Source organism: Microtus pennsylvanicus, chromosome 4 (assembly GCF_037038515.1).
Source record: "Microtus pennsylvanicus isolate mMicPen1 chromosome 4, mMicPen1.hap1, whole genome shotgun sequence".
NCBI classification, from domain to species: domain Eukaryota; kingdom Metazoa; phylum Chordata; class Mammalia; order Rodentia; family Cricetidae; genus Microtus; species Microtus pennsylvanicus.
Window position 1 is genome coordinate 60,343,803 of NC_134582.1, and position 23,859 is coordinate 60,367,661.

The window sequence follows — 23,859 nt, forward strand, 5'->3', positions numbered from 1 at the left end:
GGGCAACATGGTGAAACCCTGTTTCAAAACCACAAAAACTTTATGGTGACTCAGGCTTGTAATCCCAGACACTTGAGAGGCTAAGACAGAGGGTCGCAAGTTCGAGGGCAGCCTAGGCAACTAATTTAGATTCTGTCTTAAAAAGGAAGAGGATCAGGGATGTAGCTTGGCACACAAATGCTTTACCAGCATGTGTGAGGTCCCAGATTCAATGCTCAGTACCACAAAAATAAAAAACCAAGCCGGGCAGTGGTGGCGCACGCCTTTAATCCCAGCACTCGGGAGGCAGAGGCAGGCGGATCTCTGTGAGTTCGAGACCAGCCTGGTCTACAAGAGCTAGTTCCAGGACAGGCTCCAAAACCACAGAGAAACCCTGTCTCGAAAAACCAATAAATAAATAAATAAATAAAAAATAAAAAAACCAAATACACACATTGAATATTTTAATGAAAGCAATGGTCCTGCCATTTTTATTTTTCATAATAGTTTTCAAAAGAAAAAGAATTATACATTTTAAATTCTGATCAAAGTTCTTTCTACATTTGAACAAGAATGAATTCCTTAGTACTTAAAAAATACCTTCAATGTGTGAGCATACAAATCATCATATGATAAGCATTCAAAAAGTAGAGTAAGCTCACTTTGAAACGAAACACACGTAATACCCAGTAACAGTATGGAACCAACATTAGCACAGTCAGGGGATCTTAGGAGTGCGACCTCTTTACCACTGGTCCCCAGCCATTTCATTTTCCGCCCACAGTTTAGGAGAACTTAGCTTTAGCACGCCACTGGAATATTTTTCCCTTCGATACAGTTGTATCATAAGGCAGTATTTACAAGAAAGCACATGAAAGATTTGTATTGGCAATCGACACAGCTTTGAATACCAATTTTGACTTTTTAAAGCAACGAATCACAAACGCCGTTTTATAAAAAGGTATGCGCACAGTGGAAGGATATCTACCTGCATGCCGCTCTCAAACTGCAGCGATCCAGAACCCAAAAGCATTCAGGTGGCCAGCACTACCTTATCCTATAGGTGACAAAATTAAAAAACAAACCTCAGATACTATTCTGAGTCTGTCCACGCATTGTTAGCAATGCATGTACTTAAAACGCAGTGCTTTGGTTTTAGAGACAGAGTCACATGCGAACCCAGGCTGGCCTAAACTTGTTGTGTAGCTGAGGCTGGCCCCAAGCTTCTGATCTTTCTGCATTTACCTCCCAAGTGCTGGGACTACAGACTTTAGTCACCATGTCCAACTTAGAATTCGGCTGTTGGGTTTCTTACTTCATTATTTTTAAATGTTTTTTGTGTGTGCAGATGCTCATACACCTGTGCTCGCTCACTCGCTCTCAAGTACTAGTAGAGGTCAGAGGAGCTGCTGCAGTGAGCTGTCCTGCATGGGTGCCGGACCTCGGACACCCTTCAGCCAGGCCCCTCCCCCCGGCTGTTACTTTTAGGTGTGCTGACTGAGTTCCAACACGAGCATGCATGATGCACGTGCGGAGGTGAAGACAACTTTCCGGAGTCAGTTCTTCCACCACGAGCTGTCGGGGATCAGACAAACTTGGATGCCAGACTGGCGCAGAAAGCCTTTACCTGCTGGGCCATCTTGGTTATCCAGAATAGGTTGGTGTTTTTTCCTTAATTTTTTCAATGTTTATTCTTATTTTATGTGCATTGGTATTTTGCCTAAATTTATGTCTGTGTGAGGCTGTCAGGTGCCCTAGAGCAGGAATTTCAGCTGTGAGCTGCCATGTGGGTGCTGGAATTGAACTGGGGTCCTCTGGAAGAGCAGCCAGTGCTCTTAATCACTGAGCCATCTCTCCAGCCCTCTGAATGGGTTTTTAAACTTACAGATATAATGACTTTATGATTCTAAATTAACATAGAATGACTGTTACACTGGCCAGACACACACCAGCTCTTGGATGTAATCCAAGACCAAAAATAGAGAAATGAACGAACAAAAGGGATGTCCTGAAGTCTTTTTCCTCCCTGCCTTTATATCTCCCAAGTGACCGTGTCCTGGGTGGGAAAACAGTAGCAATATCAAAGTAGTCATGGAGAATTCATTAAAGAAATTTTAGAAACCAGTGGCCCACATCTAAATCCCAGCACTAGGAGGCAGAAGCAGGAAGATCACCTAATGTTCAAGGCCAGTCTGCCCTACACAGTGAGTTCCAGACCAGCCAGGTATACATATGGAGAAGCTGTCTCACAAAGGAGGGGAAGAAATCACGGCACCTGATTGTGACAATGTTGATGTGCATGAATGATGCTTATAAATCGTTACAACTTTAGCTGTATTGTGTTTGTGTGTGTGTGTGTGGTACCCCTTATGTCAGTACTTTGTGGGAGTTAGTTCTCTTTTATGTGGGTCACAGGGATCAAAACTCGGATTGCTAGACTTGGCAGCAAGTGCCTTTGCTTATCCAGCCATCTCACCAGCCCTTTAAAGAAGCTACTTTTAAGTCAAATAGCATTTCACCCTCAGGAGTTGATGGTCAGTCTTTGTTACCTTTTTTTCTTCATTTCAAAATGGAAATTCTCATCAGTGTCCTGAATGTGTCATTAAAGAATCAGATGTGAAAACTGCAGTAATAATAAATACACATTATTTGCAGAACTGGGGGATAAAAGGGAGAGAGTGCAGCATAACACAAGAATGTTGGCACAATAAACTATTTTTGAAAATGGGGAATAACTGCCAGGCATGGTAACACACACCAGTATCCTCATACACAGGAAGCTGAAGCAAGAGGGTCTCAAGTTAGCAGCCATCCTGGACTACCATGACCACCATGCCTAGCTATGAAGTGTTCTCTCTTTAGACAGACACACAGTTGTTGACCAGCTCTCGCCTTCAAACAACGGCCACCTCAACAGCAGTAAATATCCGTAGAGACTTTTTCTGGAATGAGAAAGGGGGTGGGTTGAGATAGCTTAGGCTGTCCTTGACCCTGCCATGTAGCTGAGGAAGGTCTTCAACAAATCCTCCTTACAGGCATGGGCTACTATCCCCAGCTTCAGACTGTGGTTTGAAATACCATTCTGCACAGAAAGCAACCAGGCTTCTAAGAGAGTTGATGATTTCAGGTCCATAGTAGCAAACATGGGTTCAGCAGGGAAGATCTTGCCGTAGGAGACAGCAAGGAAAGTAATAAAGTGTTCAAAGGATTCAGCCAACCTTCGAGGAGCAGCCAAAGAAAAGAGAGGTTGGACCTCAGTGAAGTGACACTGGTAATGGAAGGAAGTCCACTGATAGATGTCTAGATACATGAGTTCATAATGCTTTGTTTTTTTGGTTTTGAGACAGGGTCTCACACGATAGCCCAAGCAGGCCTGCAACTTGTAGCCCAGATTGGCTTTGAACTTGAAACAATCCTGCTGTGTCTCTCAGTAATATGCATGTCACCATCCACGAGCAATAATGCTTCTTACAACAACACATTAAGCTATACATTTCGTATCTGGTTTTCAGTATGTGTGCTTTATTTTACACCTTTTAAGATGTTAAAATTAAAAACAAAGCCTTGGAATTCCATGCAAAATTACCAATGTGAAAACTTCAACCACAGATATCAACAGATAGGTCTTAAGAAATCACCTACATTATAAAATACTTCTAAATAATAAGCTACAAATATTTGAAAAATATTCTATCAAATTTTTATATGTGCATATATAGTATTTCAATAGTTAAGTTCACATAGATTTTTTCTTTTTTCAATTTTTTAATTTTTTTTTATGGTCTCATTAGCCAAGACTGGCCTTGCACTTCTGATTCTTCCTCCTCCCAAATACTTGGACTGCAGGCATGCATCACCATACATTCCTGTTATAGTATTATGTACTGTAATTTGGTTAAAATGGATTTTGTTGACTTCAAATTCTTTCCCTTCCTCCTTTCACATAAGATTGTCCACATTCCTTTATTGGAGATTAGAGCATAAGGATTTCAATAAATTTCAGGTTTCCTTTAATGTCCACATTTTGTTCCTTTCTCCATCTTCTTGTGTCGAACAAAGGTTGGTCATCTTGCCTAACCATGATGACAGTCATGAACACGTAGCATTCTGCCCAGCATCACCAATGTGCACACGGAGCTCCTGCACACATACTCAGCCTGTGTCTCTTCCATTTGCCGACAGCTTGTGGAGCCGATTGCCTGTGGTTAAATGTCTAAGAAACTCAAGAATGTAAAGGCAGATCTAGACCAGAATGAAAGCAACATAACAAAGACAAGTGTGTAACACTGTAGTTCATTTTTCTCCATGAAACATTGACAGTTTCCCCCAGTCCTTCAAGCAGCATCTTAAATGGTACAAGGGAATGGTCCTTCGCTATTTATAAACTTATGTGGTGTTTGAGTGATTCACATATTCAAGAAGTGAGCGGTCTAACACTCTTCGGATAAGGGCTTCCTCGATTATATCAAAATCCTACAATAGAGAAGAATGGTTAGAAACAGCCAGTAGTATTTCAGAAATGGGATGGGGTAGAACAAGGGTCAATGCAACGCTCATTTTTCAGGAATAAATTCCCTGAGTTACATGGCTTGTCCATCATTCCAGGAAGCCTGTCAGACCCAGAACTTACTCTGAGGTTACTGGTTCCTGTTCGACTTCACTGGCCTTTCAGGAATTGCCATCAAGTCTTAATTAATAGAGAATATTAATTAATAGAGAATATAGAGAATGTGTGCTGGAGAAATGGCTCAGTGTTAAGAACAAAAACTGCTTTTCCAGAGGGCCTGAGCTCATTTCCTAGCACCCACTGTGATGGCTAAAGAAACTCCATTTTGTGCTAGTCATCCACCTTGGTACCTAAGCCACCTCTGACTCAAGCTCCTGGAAGATAAGTTCCCAGCAACCCTGACTCGTTGACCCCCACTCAGGAATGCCCAGCTGTGACCATCTGCTCATTATGACTAACTGCTGATTTTGGCTTCTGTAACTTGCTTGTGCAGACATTCAAGGACTATTTTGAGGTGGCCTCGACCACCTCAAATCTTGGCATGGCAGAACAGTTCTTGTGGATAAAAGGCTTTAAGAGCCCTTCCTTCGCCTGCTTCTGTAAGGCATGTCTCTGATGTCCCTGCTAGCAGCCTTAATAAATTTGTTTAATTATACTCTGAATGGACTCCGGGGTCTTTTCCGGGTGATCTCAAACTCTACAACACCACCTCAGGTGGCTCACAACTACTAGGGAATCTGAGGTCCACTTCTGACCTCAATGGACAAACACCCCCTCTTCCGCAACAATACACATAGACATATAAGTAAAAAGTCAACTAAAACCTGAAGATTTAGAAATGTAATAGAAAGAAAGCCTTGTCAGGTCAGGATGTTCTCTACATTTCACACATACTTGGAATAAAGTTTACACATTCCTGATAGCCTGGGGGGCGGGGGGCGGTCATGGTTGAATGACTGTATTTTCCTAGAATGGGGAAGACCCCAGGGTCAATCTCTAACACTGGGGGGAAAACAAAGCGACTCCTAGGACTCAGAATGCTAACAGTTCTATTAATTATTGATTTATGGACAGAAAAATGTAGCAAAATGCTCTTCTTGCTTCTTTATTTGTCACGGTGAAATTTAAGCTTCATATTAGCACTTCTATGAGTAAAAACAAAAGCTGTAAGATCTCCATCCCTTTCTAGTCCCTCTTGCTTCTTCAACCAAAGGTGAAACTGCTACTTTAAGTCCGTTTTATCATTTTAGTTTGTTCGTTCAGACAGTGTCTTACTATGTGTTCCTGGCTGGCCTGGAACTTACTGTGTAGAACAGAGCTCCACCTGCCTCTGCCTCTCCAGTGCTGGGGTCAAAGGTGCACGCTTTCACAGATGGTTAGAGCAGACTACGTCAACATTAGTAGTGAGCGCTATAAAGCACTCTACTGTTCCGGCGGTCTCCTTGCTAATGCGAATACTATACACTTTACCAACATGCTCAACTTTTCTTGTATAATTTTATTCACTGGGATTTTAAAAAGTAAGATTAACACAGACAGCACAAAAACATAATGTAAAAGGTAGAATTATACTTACTATGAAATCATCATAAAACAAAGTGTGGCTGACTTGCAGATGTCTGATTAAACTGCTGTTGAAGGTACTTGGGCTCTCATTAGGTAGCAAATGGCAAAGTGGGCAGAACTAGAGAGAAAGATCAATCAACAGTTCAAGAAAGAATTTTAAATAACTATTAATACCAGAATTTTAATTTATTTTTTATTTTATTTTATTTTTTTTTTAAAGAATTATTTATTTATTATGTATACAACATTCTGCCTCCATGTATGCCCACACACCAGAGGAGGGCGCTAGATCTCACTACAGATGGTTGTGAACCACCATGTGGTTGCTGGGAATTGAACTCAGGACCTCTGGAAGAGCAGACAGTGCTCTTAACCACTGAGCCATCTCTCCAGCCCTATTTTTTATTTTTTTTATTTTTTATTTTTTTGGTTTTTCGAGACAGGGTTTCTCTGTGGCTTTGGAGCCTGTCCTGGAACTAGCTCTGTAGACCAGGCTGGTCTCGAACTCACAGAGATCCGCCTGCCTCTGCCTCCCAAGTGCTGGGATTAAAGGCGTGTGCCACCATTGCCCGGCAATACCAGAATTTTTAAAAAGAAGTCACCATTGAATGTGAATTTTAACTAGAAATACATAGAACATACCTCGACATTGTGCTTTGTTTAGTTTCATGTGTGTGTGATGTATCTATGTGTTCTTGTGTTTGTCTGTATATGTACTTGGTCATGTTTGTGCGTGTTCATGTGAAGGTCATAGGTCAATGTCAGGTGTTTTCCTCAATTGTTCTCAACCCTGTGTTCTTATTTTTATTTTTAATTTCCATTTTATGTATTTAAGTTGCCATACAGTTTTTAAGGTTTTAAAAAAATGATTTATTGACTTTACATGTATGAGTGTTTGCTAGCATATGATATGTGTATCACATCCATGCCTGGTGCCCATAGAATCCAGAAGAGAGCATCAGATATCCTGGAACTGAAGTTATAGATTGCTGTAGGTCACCACATAGGTGCTGAGACCTGAACCCAGGTCCTCTGGAAGAGAAGCAAGTATTCTTAAACACTGAGCAATCTCGTCAGCCCCCTCCAACTTTCTTTTTTGAGAGAGAGCTTCTCATTGAGCCTGGGGGTACGCAATTAAGCTCATCTAGCTGGCTGGCCAGCAGGCTCCAGGACTCCTCCTCCAGGTGGGCACCGCAGCATCACACGTGGGCTTTAGGGGAGTGCTGGGGATCAGAACTTGGGTCTTCCTGCTTGGGTGAGGCACTTTACTGACCAAGTCACCTCTCTAGAGCTGCTTTGTTTTGTTTCTCATGTAGTTCAGGCTAGCTTTGAATCCACTGTGGCCAAGGCTGGCCTGAAACAACCTGTCTACTACTACACTTGGCTTCATATCTCAATATTAAAAGAATTACATGTATAGCCAGGAAGATCTCTGTGAGTTCAAGGCCAGTCAGGTTCACAAAGAAATTTCCAAGTCAGGTCAGATGGGGCTGCATAGTGAGATCCTATGCATTTATTTTTCAACTGAATATCTTTTTTTTTTAAAGAATTAAAAAAATGACAGTGTTTCACTGCTGTAGACCTGCCTAGCCTAGAACTTACTGTGTAGGCCAGGTTTGTCTTGAATTCATGAAGATCTGCCTGCTTCTGCCTTCCAAACGTGTGTGCCAGCATGCCAGCAACACAGTATTAAACAGTTTCTCAGGGCTGGTGAAGTGCTCTGTGGTAAAGGCACTTGACACCAGTTGTGCCAAAAGTTCTCTGCCAAAGACTTTCCAAGTTCTCTCATCTCCACATGTGTGAACACACAGGTAAATAAATGTAGTAACTTTAAAAAGTACGTAAGTGCTGACATGGAACTCACTGTGTAGTCCAGGTTGGTCTCAAACCTCCAGCATCCGTCCTTCCTTACCTCCCCAGTGCTGAGATTACAAACATGAGCCACGATACCCAGATTCTAACACATCTTAAATTTAGACAGTACATACAGACAGAAAGGCAGACAGACAGGTAGTAGGCAAGAGTCATTACCACAGGCCTCCTCTCTGATCTGTGATAGGTAATACAATGATCCAGCAAGCAGTCTTCTTCCAATTCCTTCTGACAAAATGGACAGACACATCTGAAATAGCACAGAATTGCAATCATTAAAACAGTGGCCGGCTAGAGAGTAGTCACCTAGTTAGAAATGTAAAAAAACAGACTAAACTGACTATAGCTAGGTTAGTATCTTTTCTTTGTTTTGTTTTGTTTTGTGTGAGGAAGCAGGGTCTCATTATGTATCCCAGGCTTACCTTGGTCCTTCTACTTCTAGCCCCTAAGTGCTGGGATTATGAGTATGCACCATCACACCTGGTTTGCTTTTCTGGTTTGTTTGTTTTGAGACAAGTGTTTTGCTAAGTAGCTCAGGCTTTTCTCAAGCTTATAGCAATCCCTCTGCCTCAGCTTCCTAGAATCCTGTAGTTATAGACATTTGTCACCATACTGGACTGGGTTTTTGTTTGTTTTGTTGCATGGTTCAAGCTGCCCTCAAAGTTGCTATGTAGCATAGGCTAGCCCTGCAGTGGTGATCCTCCTGCCTTGGTCTCCTGAGTACTGGAATTATAGTTGGCGCCTCCAAGTTTAGCTGCAGGAGTCTTTGCTATAACTTTAACCAGCAAAAGAAATAAGAGGTTAAGTTAGTTTCTATATATTTTAAATTTTCCATAAACTCCATCAATTTGTAGTCAAAGCCATATTTTCTCAAGCTATATTTTAGTCTTTTTTTTTCCCCTCTCTTCTGGTCAATTTAGCAGAATCTGTACTCTGCTTACATTAAAAATATTCATTTAAAATTTATGGCATCATTTATAAAAAGGCCAGAGTAAGTCTTAGACTTCCAGGTTGAGATGCGTAAGTCCGAGGCTGGAGATGGCTCGGTGGTGCAAAGCACTCGCTGCACTTGCAGAGGACACAGGCCCAGTCTCAGCATCTGCGTAGGGGCGGTTCACAACTGCATAACTCCCGTGGGGATCCAACACAATTTCCCACCTCCACAGGGCCCTGCATCCACTTGGAGCAGACATACACTCAAGCACCATACATACACACAAATACTAAGAAAATAGAGATGGGATTTGGGTACTGAAATCACTCACTATTAAAAACAAAGGGCTGTTGGGGCTGGAGAGATAGCTCAGCAGGGAAGAGCACTGGCTATTCTTACAGAGGACCTGGCTTGGAATTCTAATACCTGCATGGTGGTTTTCTGACACCTTCTTCTGACCTCTGTGGCCATTGCATACACATGGTGCACAGACAATGCAAGACACATAAAATAAAAATTTTTAAAAGTCTTTTTTAAAAGAGATATTCAAATTGAATTTCTAGTGCAATTTCGTATGTAGCCCAGGATGGCCTCAGACTCATAAGAATCCTCCTGTCTCCGCTTCCCAAGTGTTAAGCTTAAATTCTTCAGAGACATACTGAATTTAGCATGACACTACACCGTATTCAAGCAAACCTTGTTGTTGTCTCGCCAAGTTCTTGCAGTGGTCCATATCTGTCAATGTACTTCTCACAAGTCCTTATGTGCGTCCTCATGTCACTGAGGCAAACCTACAAAAAGGCACATTCAAGATCAGACTCCTGTGGGAGAGGGCCTTTATGTGACCTAGCTCCATAACTTTCAAATCGGGGCAGTAATTAATTGGATTTATTCATGAATAGTCACAAAGTACAGGCATTATCAAGAATAATACTGAGTCCGATGAGAACGCCTTTTAATCCCAGCACTCAAGAGGCAGAGGCAGGCAGATCTCTGTGTTCACGGCCTGTGGATAGCCAGGGATACACAGAGAAACCCTGTTTCTAAAAACCAAAAAGTAATAGTAGTAGTAGTAGTAATAATAATAATAATAAATATATTGTGTTAAAATCTCCTAACACAATGTTAAGCTTTTAAATTTGTTCCTTCTAAAAAAGCATGCTGTTTTTTCTTTCTTTCTTTCTTTTTTTGTTTTTTGGGTTTTTTTTTTGAGATAGTATTTCTCTGTAGGTTTGGAGCATGTCCTGGAACTAGCTCTTGTAGACCAGGCTAGCCTTGAACTCACAGAGATCCACCTGCCTCTGCTTCCCAAGTGCTAAGATTAAAGGTGTGCGCCACCGCCGCCTGGTGCATGCTGTTTTTTTTTTTTTTAAAGCAAAATGATGTATAGTAACAAAGAATTTTTTGCATGCTGTTTTGTAAGTAGGTTTTGGATAAAAAGAAGACTAGATGAAGAGAAAGAGTGAGAATAAGAGAAGAAGAAAAACATTAACAAGAGATGAAAAGAAATGGAGATGGAGATCATCGAATGCACACGCTTTACAAGTGTCCATCACGAAGTAAAGGAAACCTCTCACACCTTAAGTGAAGTCATAAATGCCATCAATTCACCATATGGCCAAGAGTGTTGTGTGAATTCAGAATGCACAGTATGCTTAATGGTGCCATCAGGGCTAAGGACCACAGTTCTTGTAGCCCACCTTGATCAGTGCAGACAAACACTCAGGGGCTAGACAGATAAACAGTAACCCTGCACTCAGTTTCAGCAGAAACACTGATAAGATCTCCCGGTGGAGGAAGCTTCTTACAGCTGTAGCTAGGTGGCAGCCCACAGCCAGCCTCATTCTGCCCAAACTTCCTTTGAAAGTTCAGCTTCAAAGACTCTACCACGTGATGGAAATAGCCACAGTCACTTAACAAAAGACAGAAGTAAAGCAAGCTAGCGAGAACATGAAAACAGTGACAAAGAACCCATCAAAAACATAAAAAGGAGACTGATGAAGGTACTGATCTTAAAAAGATATTAAGATATAAAGGATTAAAGGTGTAAGCCCAGCAGTGGCGCACGCCTCTAATCGCAGTACTTGGAAGGCAAAGGTGAGTAGATCTTTCCGAGTTCCAGACCAGCCAGGGCTATACAATGAGACCCTATGTGAGAGGGGGGTGGGGAAGGGGAGGAGGAGGAGGAACAGAAGGAGGAAGGACGTGTTTATAACCTGTAGCATCTTCTTTGGGTGTGGCTGAGATAGTTCACTGAGTAAAGGTACCTGCTACTAAGCCTGACAACTGATTCTAGGCCCCCACAAGGGAGGAGAGAACCAGTTCCTACAAACTGTATTCTGGTTTCCACATGCACGCTGTGGCCCATGTATGCCTGTTGGTGCGCACACATGCTCTCGCTCTCCTCTTAACCAAGATAAAATTTAAGAATTCTATTTACATAGCTTCTCTTTATTTAGTTTAATCGTGTATAAGTATGTCTATACTTCTAAGCCAGGCATTCTGGCACACATTTTTAGTCCCAACACTTGAGAGGGAGAAGCAGGTAATCTCTGCCAACCTGATCCACACTGTGAGTCCCAGGCCATACAGGCATGCTGAGTGAGACTGGTCTCCAAAGAAACATAAAAACAGGAGAAGGAAGAAAGAAAGGAAGAAAGAGAAAGAATGGGAAGGAGGGATGGAAGGAAGGAGGAAGGAGGGAGGGAGGGAGTGAGGAAAAGGAAAAGGAAAGAAAAATCAGTGTGACAGTGGGTGTGGTGGTACACACATAATTCTCAAGGTTTGAAAGGAGGAGGATTTGAAGCAGGAGGATCACAAGTTTCAGGCTAGACCAGACTAAGACTCTGTTTCACAAAAAAATTCAGATTCTTTGTTCAAGAAAGACAAGCTTTCCTTAGAAAAATCATCAACCTGGGGATTGCACACTGACAAATAAACAGATTGTTAAATTTATAATCCAGAGATACAAACAACATTATGTAAGATGCCATCGAAGAGACGGTAGACAACGAGCCTCTTGCGTGTTCTAATGCTGCAGATAACCAAACAGAGGAAAATATGTGCAGACGACTATCTCAGAAGTTGTTTTGAGAGGAACTAAAAATACCAAGGCCAGGCTGCATGGAGAGGAGAGCAGGCCTCACAGTGAAGCATGCAAAGCTGAAACCTGTAACAGAAACAGGCAGCACTCCTGGACAGAACAGTCTAGAAAGCAAGAGAGGGCACAGAGTTCCTCATACATTAACCAAAATCCTGTGACCGATGGCTACCAGAGATGAGAATCAGGTGAGGGGTCCACCCAGGATAGACAACCAAAGTAAGGTTGTCTATGTGTGTCCCCTAACCCCCACACACATAAAATAAATAGATTAATAAGAACAGACAAATCATTTGTGTAAAACCAGAAACAGAGAATTAGTGTTGGATCTCAGGATGCTTGTCTCCAAAGGATATGTATAAATTCTGGCTAGGTGGTCATGATAGATTATTGAGCCTTATACTTAAAAATGTCTTTATTTTTTCCTTTTACTTTTGTTTTTTGTTTCTCAAGACAGGGTTTCTCTGTGTAACTGCTGTGGCTGTCCTGGAACTTGCTCTGTAGACCAGGCTGGCCTCGAACTCATGGAGATCCACCTGCCTCTGCTTCCGAAGAGCTACGCTTAAAGGTGTGTACCAACACGCCAATCTTATAAATGTCTTTTAATGCACCAAGGCCTTAGAGGGTAGGTGCTGGATGCTATGTTAGAGGAGGTGCCAAGCTCCCCTGTGTTCTTGCCTCAAGGGCCCTGGCAGTGGCTGACACGGGGAGTGTGACCATACAGCTCTCCAGGTATCAGGAAAGATGGTAACAGGAAGGGAGCCTAACAGGAGACAAGGGCCCTGAGAAAGGGGTGCAGGGAACCAAATCAAATCAATCACTCTCAGGAGCTAGGAAAATGAAAGGCCATTTAGCATCTTCCTGCTCCCTCAGTCAGAAGTAATTTCTTAAGGGGCAGATGAAGGAGGATGAAGTTCAGTTGGTTTCCAGGATCTCAGGCAAGGGGTGAGAATAACTGCTGAGGACTGGATTTTTTTTTTTTAATTTACTTATTATGTATAGTGTTCTGCCTGCATACATGCCTACTTGCCAAAAGAGGGCACCAGATTTCATCACAGGTGGTTGTGAGTCACCATGTGGGTGTTGGAGTTGAACTCAGGACGTCTGGACAAGCAGTCAGTGCTCTTAACCGCTGAGCCATCTCTCCAGCCTCTTTTCCCTTTTTTTCCCAGACAGGGTTTCTTCATGTAGCCTTGGCTGTCCTGAAACTTGCTCTGTAGCCCAGGCTGGCTTCTGCCTCCTGAGTGTGTCAGCACATCCTGGCGAGGACTGACTTTGTTTTGGGTATTTGTCCTTGTTCAGGTATGTGCATTGTTACAGTGTCCTGGCTGGACTAGAACTACTGCCGTGAACATGCAGCAGATCCTCCAGTTTCGGCCTCTGGTGTGCTGAGATTAAAGGCATGAATTTTTCGTATGTTTCTTTAAATTCCATCCAGGTTAAAAATATTTTATTTTTCAGCTCTGGATGGTGGTAAGAAAACAGACGAACGAAGTAAAAGTTCCAACTTTGAAAAAAAAATGTTTGCCAGGTGGTGGTGGTGCATGCTTTTAGTCTCAGCACTCGGGAGGCAGAGGCAGGCAGATCTCTGTGGGCTTGGGACCAACCTGGTCTACAGAGCTAGTTCCAAGACAGCCAAGACTACACTGAGAAACCCTGTCTTGAAACCCCCCTCCTCCTTACCAAGTATTTACAAGGCTGGTGGGGCAAGCCTGTAATACAAGCTACTACAGGGCTACAGAGTAAGTTCACAGCTGCACAGTTCACTTAATGACTCTGTCTCTATATCAAAGGTAAAAATGAGGGCTGGGGTAAACAGTCACCTAGCATGCAGGAAGCCTTGGGTTCCATCTCTCTGTGCTATATATACACCAAAATTAAAGGAGCTGATGTGGTGGGTATGCATGTAATCCTGACACTTCCACAGCAGAGGCAGGAGGATGGCAAGTTTAAGTTCGCCGTGGGTTACAGAATGAGATCCTGTTCCCAAAGTGGAGGAGCTGGAGAGACAGAGCAGGTGGAATGAAAACATCCCTGGAAAACTTTTCTTGTAATCATGAACGAGGGTTGTGTTACTCACCAGAGTCCCGCACTCAGCACAGTTCTGGTATTCTGACTTCATTCTCTTGGCTATGTCAGTTGCTGGCACTCCCTCCGAAGGAAGGTATGCTCGGCAGTATGGACATGTCCATTTATGATTTTTAATACTGGTCGCAATACAGGATCGGCAGAACCTACTCAAAACAGACAGAGGATGCATCAGGAGACACTGCTTAGCACTTGAGTTCACACTGCTCGTCCAGAGGACCTGATTCCATTCCCAGCACCCAAGTCTTCTGGCCTCCCAGGACACCTACACTCATGTGGGCACACACCCATTACAGACACAGACACACGACTGAAAATAAAATAGCTAGGCTTGGTAGTCCATGATTTTAATGCTAGCACTCAGGAGGCAGAGACAAACACTTCTGCGAGTTCAAGGCCAGCCTGGTCTACACAGCACGTTCCAGGTCAGCCAGAGTCATACAGTGAGACCCTGTCTCAAAAAAAGAAGGTGGGAGTACCTGGGCTTGTAAAGGCCACTCAGCTGCTCCCAGGGGAAAAGACCAGGAATCCAAGGTCTGCCTATGGCTCTGCACGGACACCCAAAACAGTCAATCCAGCTGGGCCTATCAATCACCTCGCACTGGCTGACTTTCTCAAGCCTTGATAAAAAGATGGGAGGAGTAACTATCTCCTTAATGGGAAACATTCTTTTCCTTCTCAGAAACCCCACCCTGGAAGTAGTCTCTTACGGGAGTCTCAACTTTTCTGATTACCCAGAAAAACGTTAACTTTTTTCCTTCCTTTTTTCCTTCCTTCCTTCCTTCCTTCCTTCCTTCCTTCCTTCCTTCCTTCCTCCCTCCCTCCCTCCCTCCCTTCCTTCCTTCCTTCCCTCCTCTCTCCCTAACTCTGGGCATACCCTCATTGATTGATACTCTGGTTTTCTCAGTCTCTGCTCCCGCCATGTGGCTGCTTGCTGAACATGCTGGACCCTAACTCAAAAGGCATGACTTTCTCCCCACATCTAAATCCTTTTATGAATGAGACGAAGAATCTGAAGAGGGAACCTCAGTTTTCTCACTAACATCTCTACCTCCTATAATCTACCTGGGGTTACAGGAATACATCACTAGGCCTGACTGAATGTAATTCTTGTTTTGTTTGTCCGTTTTTGAGAAAGGGTCTAACTGTGTAGTCTTGGTTGTTCTGGAACACACTATGTAGATGAGGCTGGCTCACAGATTCTGCTTCCTAAGTGCTAAGAGTATGGGCCACCATGCACAGCCTTCAAAGTATATTCTTTTAAGAGTATTCATTACAAATGGTTCAAACGTATTTGTTTATTTGTTTGTTTTTGAGACAGGGTTTCACTGTGAAGCCCTGGTTGTCCTGAAACTCACTTTGTAGACCAGACTGGCCTCAAACCACAGAGATCCACCTGCCTCTGCCTCTTGAGTGCTGGGATTAAAGGCGTGCACCACCAGTATCCTGTTATAAATGGTTCAAATGTCCAACTAAAAAAATTAACATGCCAACTACACTATAATTGGCTCCAACCTGAATTAATCTGCTTATGTGACTTGTGTACCAGAAGATAACCCTTACTCTACAGAAGTTGGAAATGAGACTCAGAAGTACTCAGTTTAATAAGACCTGAGGTTTTAAGTTGGGCATGGCGCCCAGCACTTGGGAGGCAGAGGCAGGCGGATCTCTGTGAGTTCGAGACCAGCCTGGTCTACAGAGCTAGTTCCAGGACAGGCTCCAAAGCTACAGAGAAACCCTGTATCGAAAAACCAAAAAAAAAAAAAAAAAAAGTTGGGCATGGTGGCACACATCTACAATCTTAGCACTTGGGAGTGGGAGGCAGGAATATTGGAAGTTCAAGGTCATCCCCAGCTTAATATCTAATGAGTCTAGTCTAGCCTCCAAATACAAAAAACAAACAAACTAAACTAAAAGGGGATAGAAAGAAGAGGAATGAAATAAAAACAGGGTACATCCTTTGTCATATTAGAAGGGCACAATTTAAATGAGCATCGTAACGCATCACTATAATCCCAGTACTGGGAGATCTAGGCAGAGGATTTCAGTCAACCTGGGCTACACATGAGAGTTCTAGGATAGCCCAAGCTACAATATAAGACCCTTTCCAGAAACCAAACAGAAAAACAGTGGTGCATGTCCAAAGAAACCTGGAGAACTGGGAATACTTTCCTAATGGAAACAAAACCAAAAACTACACCAGCTTGGGACCATTTTACCATTTTGCTGAATGAAGTTAGGGAAGGCAGCTAGGAATCCTAGGACATAATCTGAGCTAGGGAGGGAAGGAGGGAGAGAGAAAGGGAGGGAGGGAGAGGGGGCAGAAGTAAATGGGGACCAGCCTAAACTCAAGAGGAAGATCACACAAGTTCAAGGCCAGCCAGTTGCAGATCCGGAGGACCATTAAAAAATATGTTATTTTTAGTTGAACGTTTGAATCTCTTGCAATATGTACTTCAAGAATACACTTTCAGCTTTGGGGACCTCTCACAAAACATAAAACCAGGGCTAAAGCTGAGAGTCATAGAAAGGTATTTAGAATTAAGCAGGAGGTTTAACATTTCATAGGCTATTCTAGGCCCTAAAAAAGAAGCAACCACCTCATATGCTTTTAAGTTTATAATAAATTTATTCAAGACACTTTGGTGCCTTAGGCTGGGTGTGGAAAAACAAACTTGCAAACCTTATACTTGAAAAGTATAAGGAGGATCAGAAGACCAATGTGACCCTAAACAAGTTCAAGACCAGCTTCACCCACCTGAGATCTTGTCTCTAAAAACCAGGACCAGGTTAGGAATATGGCTCAGTGGGTAGAGTGCTTGCCTAGCACGTATACAGCCCCAGGACCCATACCCACCACAACGAGACATGGTTGAACATACCAGTAATCTCAGAAATCAGGAGGTGGAGGGAGGAGTTGTTCAGAGTCATCTTAGCTACATTAGTGAGTTTGATATAGGAGACCCTCACTCAAAAGCCAAGACATACTTGTGCCTTACAGCAGCATATGGCAGTTGACAGTGGCGAAGGGACAAGACAGGCAAAATAAAAGCCATGCCCCTGTGCAAGTGATCCCAAAGTTGATGGCAGAGGCAGATGGGGCTGATGGGGCTAGCCACAGGAGAGAATGACCACAAAGGACAGGAAGGGATTTCTCAGCTTAAGGAACTAATTGTTCAGATCTCCGTGTGGTGTTGTTACAGGCCATGAACAATTGCTGCAATTCATCAACCACACACACTGCATGAGTCACACTCTATCACCTCAGTAAAGCTGAGGAGCAAAACAAAAACGTCTCTGTGATGCCAGGGCAGTTACAGTAACACTGTGAGAAAGATCACAGGACCACTTCCAACACAGCCTCCCTTTTACACCACGGAGGACACAACTGCTCAGAACACGGTCAGAAAGTTGACATAACAATCAGGAGGAATTGCCCAATAGAGTCTTTTCTGGGAATTCCCAAAGTTCCCGGGAGTAAGCCCCAGGTGCCGCTGTGCAGGTCTATAATCCCAGCATTGGGAAGGTGAGGGTAGGAGGCCCACAGTTCAAGATCAACCCCAATGACAAAGAGTTGACCAGCCAGAACTCTACGTGAGAACTTGTCTCAAAGGGGGTGATTCTTTCTGCCCTGAAGAGTCCAAGGGGAGGAATGGACACTAAGGAAAGGAGATTTGCTCATCTGGCCTCTCCCATCAGGAGGCTATGCAATGAGCAATCGCAAAGGGAGGACCATCACAAAGACAATAGGCAGTTGGAAGATGAAAGTTGGACATGGATGGAAATCTCGCTCCACTCTAGCATGGTGGAACACTCCTTTAATCCTAGTACCCAGGAGGCAGAGGCTGGAGGATCCCTGTGAATTCAGGACCAGCCTTGTCTATGCCAACCATGACTACTACGTTGTGAGACCCCATGTCTCAAATAGCAACAGAAAAAAACAATTTGGCTCCTCTTTTTCAAAAACTGTGAATGTGGTCGGTGAAATACCCAGTCTATCACCAGTGGTTCTCCCACTGCCACGTGCAGACTCGGCACATGCACCCTTCCACATACACCCCACATAAGATAGACAAATGTAATTTTTAAATGAAAAAACAACAAAAGGAAATCTGAATGAATTACCAGGGCTTAGAAATGAGATTTAACAGGAGTCCAGTCTCGTGGCTCAGCGGTGTGGCTTGCCTTACTAGTCCCTGCCCCTACAGTGCCATCTCCCAGAAGGGCTGTGACTGAAGCCCTCCCTGAGGAGATGGCACTCCCCTTGCCTCCCCGTAGCACAGCAGGAGCAAACCAATAAGGAAACTCCATAACAACTCAACCAACTCTGAAACCAGCTGGAAACTGAATTACATCACTTCTATTTGTTACTTTACAAACCCCATTCTATTTCTCTAAATTAGCCAAATTCCCTGTGATAAACAGGCCAGCAGAGTGCTGGAAGGAACCAGGAAAACACAGCTAAGGACAATGGAGAGACGTATGTCCCAATCTCAGGGCAAAACTAAACTCTAAATGAATTGAAACAGGAAAGAGAAGCCCTGGGGACTCTCTTGGGGACAGGGCAGGGTTCTGGAAGAGGCTGCTGGCAGCATGTGGCAGGCCTAACCTTTTAAGTGAGACCTAACACAGAGCTTCACCACATTACAAAGTTGAGTTCAAACCTTGAGATGGCTAGTTTAATGGCTCACACCTGGAATCCCACCAGTTGGAGGCTGAAGCAGGAGGATTGCTTTAAGTTAAAGACTGGTCGAGGCTATGTAGTGTGTTCTAGGTCAGCCTGGGTTACAGTAAGAACCTGTCTAAACAGTGTTTAAAAACAAAAGACAAGCTGGCAAAGTAAGCATGAAAATGGAAATAGAATAACAGAATTAGAGCCATTATCCAAAGACAAGAGTCTACTATAGGGTAACACATACACACACACACACACACACACACACACACACACACACACTTTCCCTTCAACATACCATACAGCTCAGACTCAAGTACAGCTCCAGAGTACATTGTGTATATAGTGCTTGCCTAGTAGGAGCGAGAAACAGAGTTCAGTTCCCAGCACAGCAAAACAAAACAAAACAAAAACCAACAGCAATCCTATCCTGTCTAATATCACACACACACACACACACACACACACACACACATGGTTGGGTGACTTATGATATGGAAGGACATCAAATGGTACAAACTATGTTTTATTTTGGAGTCACTTATACTCGTTAACCCAACCAATATCCAACATTTAATTGCCAAACCTTCATGGAGGGGTGACTGTTGTAGGAGGACCACTCACTTGTTCCCCGCTGCTCAGCCCCGAAATAATCACACAGAAACTGTATTATTTAAATTATTGCTTGGCCCAAGGATCACCATGAGGCTGTGGGTTACTGGCAAAGTTTCAGCGACTGTCTCCTGCAGGGCTACATGGCTTCTCCTGACTCCGCCTCCTTTCTCTCAGCATTCTGTTTAGTTTTCCCCATCTACCTGCTCAGGCCCAAGACGGTTCCTTTATTCACCAATGGTGTTCACAACACACAGAGGGGAACCCCACATCAGGGGACATTGTGATTTTAAGAGGAGTGTTCATTTACTAGAACAATGGTTCTTAAGAACTTCCAGATTGCTGTGACACAAAGGACTTCACACATCACATCCTAACACACTCACCAGGTACACTGGCGTGTTCTTCTGGGGTATGGAGGTTTGTGTCTAATCAGGTTTATCTTAAAATCATTATAGACAAATCATAGATCATTGGAGCCGGGGTGTGGCTCAGTTGGTAGAGTCCTGGGTTCAATCCCCAATAACACCTCACAAACCCAAGTACATATGTCCCCGTCTGAGTCTCATGACCTAAACTTGTTTTGTTCAGATGAAGTCTGAAAGTCTGTGTGAGGCAGGTGAGGATTTCCAGGAAATTAGAGACTTTCTACCATACACTAATGTTAAAAATGGCAATGGTTTGGTCAAGAAAATAAAAATCAATCTAAGAAAAAAGCTTACCTGGACCCTCATTCACTTAGCTGTAACCAAAATAACTTCCTTACCCTTCTTTCCCCCAGGAATAAAGAGTTGTTCATTAATGTTCATGTTAAGTCTATAGAAGGAGCTGAGCACGGTGGCCCACTCCAGCAATCCCAGCATGCCCTCCTAGAGGGAGAGGAGAGCTCACAAAACTCAGGACACAAACAAAGTTAGAAGGGTCCATGAAGGCTCATCTTCATCGTCAGTTCAACTGTATTTGGAAGCATGCAGCACACACATTTCTGGAGAGGTTTCTGAAGAAGATCCAGTCAGAATCTGGGTGGCACTATCGCCACCAGACTGAATAAAAGGAGGGAAAGTATAAAGCTAGCGACTTCATAATTCATCTCCCTCAGCTTCCTAACTGTAGACAAAATATCATCAGGTGCCTTGTACTCTGCCCACCATGCCTTCCATATGCCCAAATAAATTCATTCTTTTATAAAATTCTTGGTCATGGTCACCATAGCAGCTAATGTGTATCCCCGGCCCCTGGGCAGGCACGTTACTCATCAGTGTTAGAATGCTCACAACAGTTGATTTCGCTGACACTGGGCACTGAACCTGGGCCTTGAACGCCAGACAAGAACTTTACCAAGGAACAACTGCCCCACATCTTTGATTTTTCTCTCTAACTGTAAATCAGGTTCCATTTTAGTTCAGTTCACAGTTTCTATTCAGTAATTCCCCCTTTCCCTAGTTCTCTGACAATATTAAAGCAAATATAAGAAATCCTCTCCTACTTTAAAAGCTTTTTGTGATATAACTGAACAATTTAAAATATAAAAACCAAAAAAAACCAAAAAACCCTTCCTTAAGTTGCTTCTCAGGCATTTTGTTACAGAAACAAGAAAGCTATCTAGGGGCTGGAGAGATAACACAGTGGTTAAGAGCACATCCTGCTCCCCTCATCCATGTCAGGGGTACACAAACACTGCAATCCCAGCCAGCCCTAGGAAATCAAGCTCCCTCTCTGGTCTCTGAAGGTACCTACACTAGCGTGCACCTACCCACAAATACACACCACACCACACACACATGCACACCACACACACATGCACACCACACTACACACACACACACCACACACACATGCACACCACACACACACACCTAAAAATAAACCTTTAATAATTGCTAGTGGAGAGAGGTGACTCTTGAGTGGAGGTACTTACAGATTGTCCAAGGAGCTGCAGGCTGAATGTAACAAGCACACAGAAACACACGTCCTCTAGATAGTTTCTCTAGGGACTCTCACTAACTGCTAATACATAAGCAGATAACGAAGACTATGTTACACAATAGGGTAAGATGGGGTCACTTTAAGTTAAGAAAGAAGTCTTTGAGTTGTTCATCTCCAAGAATGAAAGCTCTGTATTTGGGGGTGTAACTCAGCACTTGCCTCTTGACTCAAGGGCCCGAGTTTGATTCTTAGTCACGGGGAAGTGAAACCTCATCTGAGTCTGGTGTCATAGAGTATGCCCACAATCATAGCATTTAGGAGTCTGGGGCCAGAGAATCTCAAGTTCTAGGCTAGGTAGGGCGACATACAAGAACCATCCCAAAACCAAGCAACCAACCAAACAAAAACCAGCCAGGATGTGCTTACTCGAGAGAGCTGCCACCTTGGAGAAGCTTTGCTGCTACTTCATCACAAATGAACACTTTCATCCACTTTCCTCAGCAGCTTTTCCTTCCAGGAAAAGTGTGCACATCTATAGCTTTAAGCCATTGTCTCCACTGAGTTCGAGGGAGATACATCTCTTCCCATCCTATCCCACACCCCAGTCTTGGCTCTCTTAGGCCCATTCTCAACCTCTAGAGCAGTGGTTCTCAACCTTCCTAATTCTGCAACCCTTGGTGACTCCCCAGCAGTAAAATTATTTTTGTTGCTACTTCATAGCTGTGATTTTGCTACTGTTATAAATCATAATGTAAATATCTGTGTTTTCTGGTGGTCTTAGGCAAATGCTGTGAAATGAACATGACAACACCCAAAGGGGCCGTGACCCATAGGTTGAGAAACACTGTTCTAGATCTTGTAAGTTACCCTTTTAGCTTTCATCTACTTCCCCAAAATTACTCCCGATCTTTGAGAAAATTGTGTTTGCTTATTTGTTTGTGGTATTTGTTATTTTGGAGACAGTGTCTCCTTATGCAGTCCTAGCTGGCTAACACTTGATATTCAGGCTGGATTTAAACTTGTGACAGTCTTCAGCTTCTACATTTCAAATTCTGAGATTACAAGCATGCCCCACCAGAACCAGCTATAAGCAATTGCATTTTAAATTCTCTTCTTACCAGATTGTTAAATGCTCAGTAGGCCTGTGGTGGCTATTCTAGGTTGTCAAATTGACTACATCTGGAATTAACCAAAACCCCAAAATGGAGGGCACACCTATGAGGGATTTCATTTTTCTTAATTTGAAATAGGTAGATACACTTCTAATCTAGATCTTTAAGGTAGGACCTCTGATCCAGATCTTGTGGCAGGAAAATACATCTGATTTTGATCTGGGCCACACCTGCTGAGGACGTGGGAGACCAAAGCTTTTGCTCTTTGCCTGCTTGCCCTTGCCTTGCTAGCACATCCATTCCCTCACTGGCATTATAGCTGACTTCTTCAGGATTTTAGGGTAGACTGGAGACCATTTGAGACTTTCAGCCTTGTGGACTGAGCAACTACTGGATTCTTGGACCTTCCATTCACAGTCAGCCATTGTTGGATTAGCTGAATGGCAGCCTATAAGCCATTCTAATAAATCCCCTTTCTATATATAGAGAGAGTTCATTCTATAAGTTCTGTGACTCTAGAGAACCCCAAACAATACAAGGCTCTTTAATGAGTCCATTAAATCCTAGGAATTGTCGCTAACATCTTTCTCCTTTGTCTTCCATACCCAACTGGAAAACTAATTTTTCGGCTGTTTCTATTTGAGTGTGTGAAACTAAGGGATTGAATCCCAAACCTTGCGCATACCAGGCAAGAACCCTGCCACTGCAATATACCCTGTGCTGGTCTGAAGATGTCCCTTCTAGTTCTGGGCATGTAGACATTTGGTCCCTCGCTGGTGGTGATGTTTGGGAAGGTTGGGGGTTGCAGCTTTGATGGAGGAAGGATCCACCTGAGGCAGGCTTTGAGAATTTAAAGACTGAGCTCATTCTCCCTACTTCCTGTTTGTGTTCCAAGAGGTAAGCTCTCAGTTTCTAGCTGTCATGCCTCCACTCTGCCATCATGGAACTATAAGAAATTCCTTCTTTTATAGGTTGCCTTGGTCACAGTGTCTTAGCATAGTAACAACAAAGAGCTAATGTGTATGCCCAGCTCCTGGGCAGGCATGTCACTCATCAGTGTTAGAGCGCTCACAACAGTTGATTTTGCTGGCGCTGGTCACTGAGCCTGGGCCTTGCATGCCAGACAAGCGCTTTACCAAGGAACAACTGCCCCACATCTTTGATTTTTCTCTCTAACTGTAAATCAGGTTCCTTTTTAGTTCAGTTCACAGTTTCTATTCAGTAATTCCCTCTTTCCCTAGTTCTCTGACAATATTAAAGCAAAAGTAAAAAATCATTTTCTCCTACTCCATTTTAAAAACTATTATTATTATTTTTTTTTTCTTGAGACAAGGTTTCTTTGTAGCTTTGCTGCCTGTCCTGGAATAGTTCTTGTAGACCAGGCTGACCTCGAACTCACAGAGATCTGCCTACCTCTGCCTCCCAAGTACTGGGATTGAAGGTGTGCGCCACCACCACCCGGCTTTAAAACTATTTTTGTGATATGGA

At 43.3% G+C, this 23,859-nt stretch overlaps 1 protein-coding gene across 2 annotated transcripts in view; it reads right to left on the bottom strand.

Moving 5' to 3' along the window:
- Nucleotides 1–439: 439 nt before the first annotated feature.
- Rnf125 (ring finger protein 125) overlaps nt 440–23,859 on the bottom strand; it is an 80,885-nt gene continuing 57,465 nt past the window's right edge. For both annotated transcript variants that reach the window (XM_075969241.1, XM_075969240.1), the window contains 5 exons: nt 14,039–14,192; nt 9,555–9,649; nt 8,084–8,174; nt 6,063–6,170; nt 440–4,452 (listed from right to left, as the gene is read on the bottom strand). In XM_075969241.1, coding sequence (XP_075825356.1) covers nt 4,366–4,452; nt 6,063–6,170; nt 8,084–8,174; nt 9,555–9,649; nt 14,039–14,080 — 423 coding nt within the window. In that variant the 5' untranslated portion in view covers nt 14,081–14,192 and the 3' untranslated portion in view covers nt 440–4,365. The remainder of the gene's footprint in view (nt 4,453–6,062; nt 6,171–8,083; nt 8,175–9,554; nt 9,650–14,038; nt 14,193–23,859) is intronic.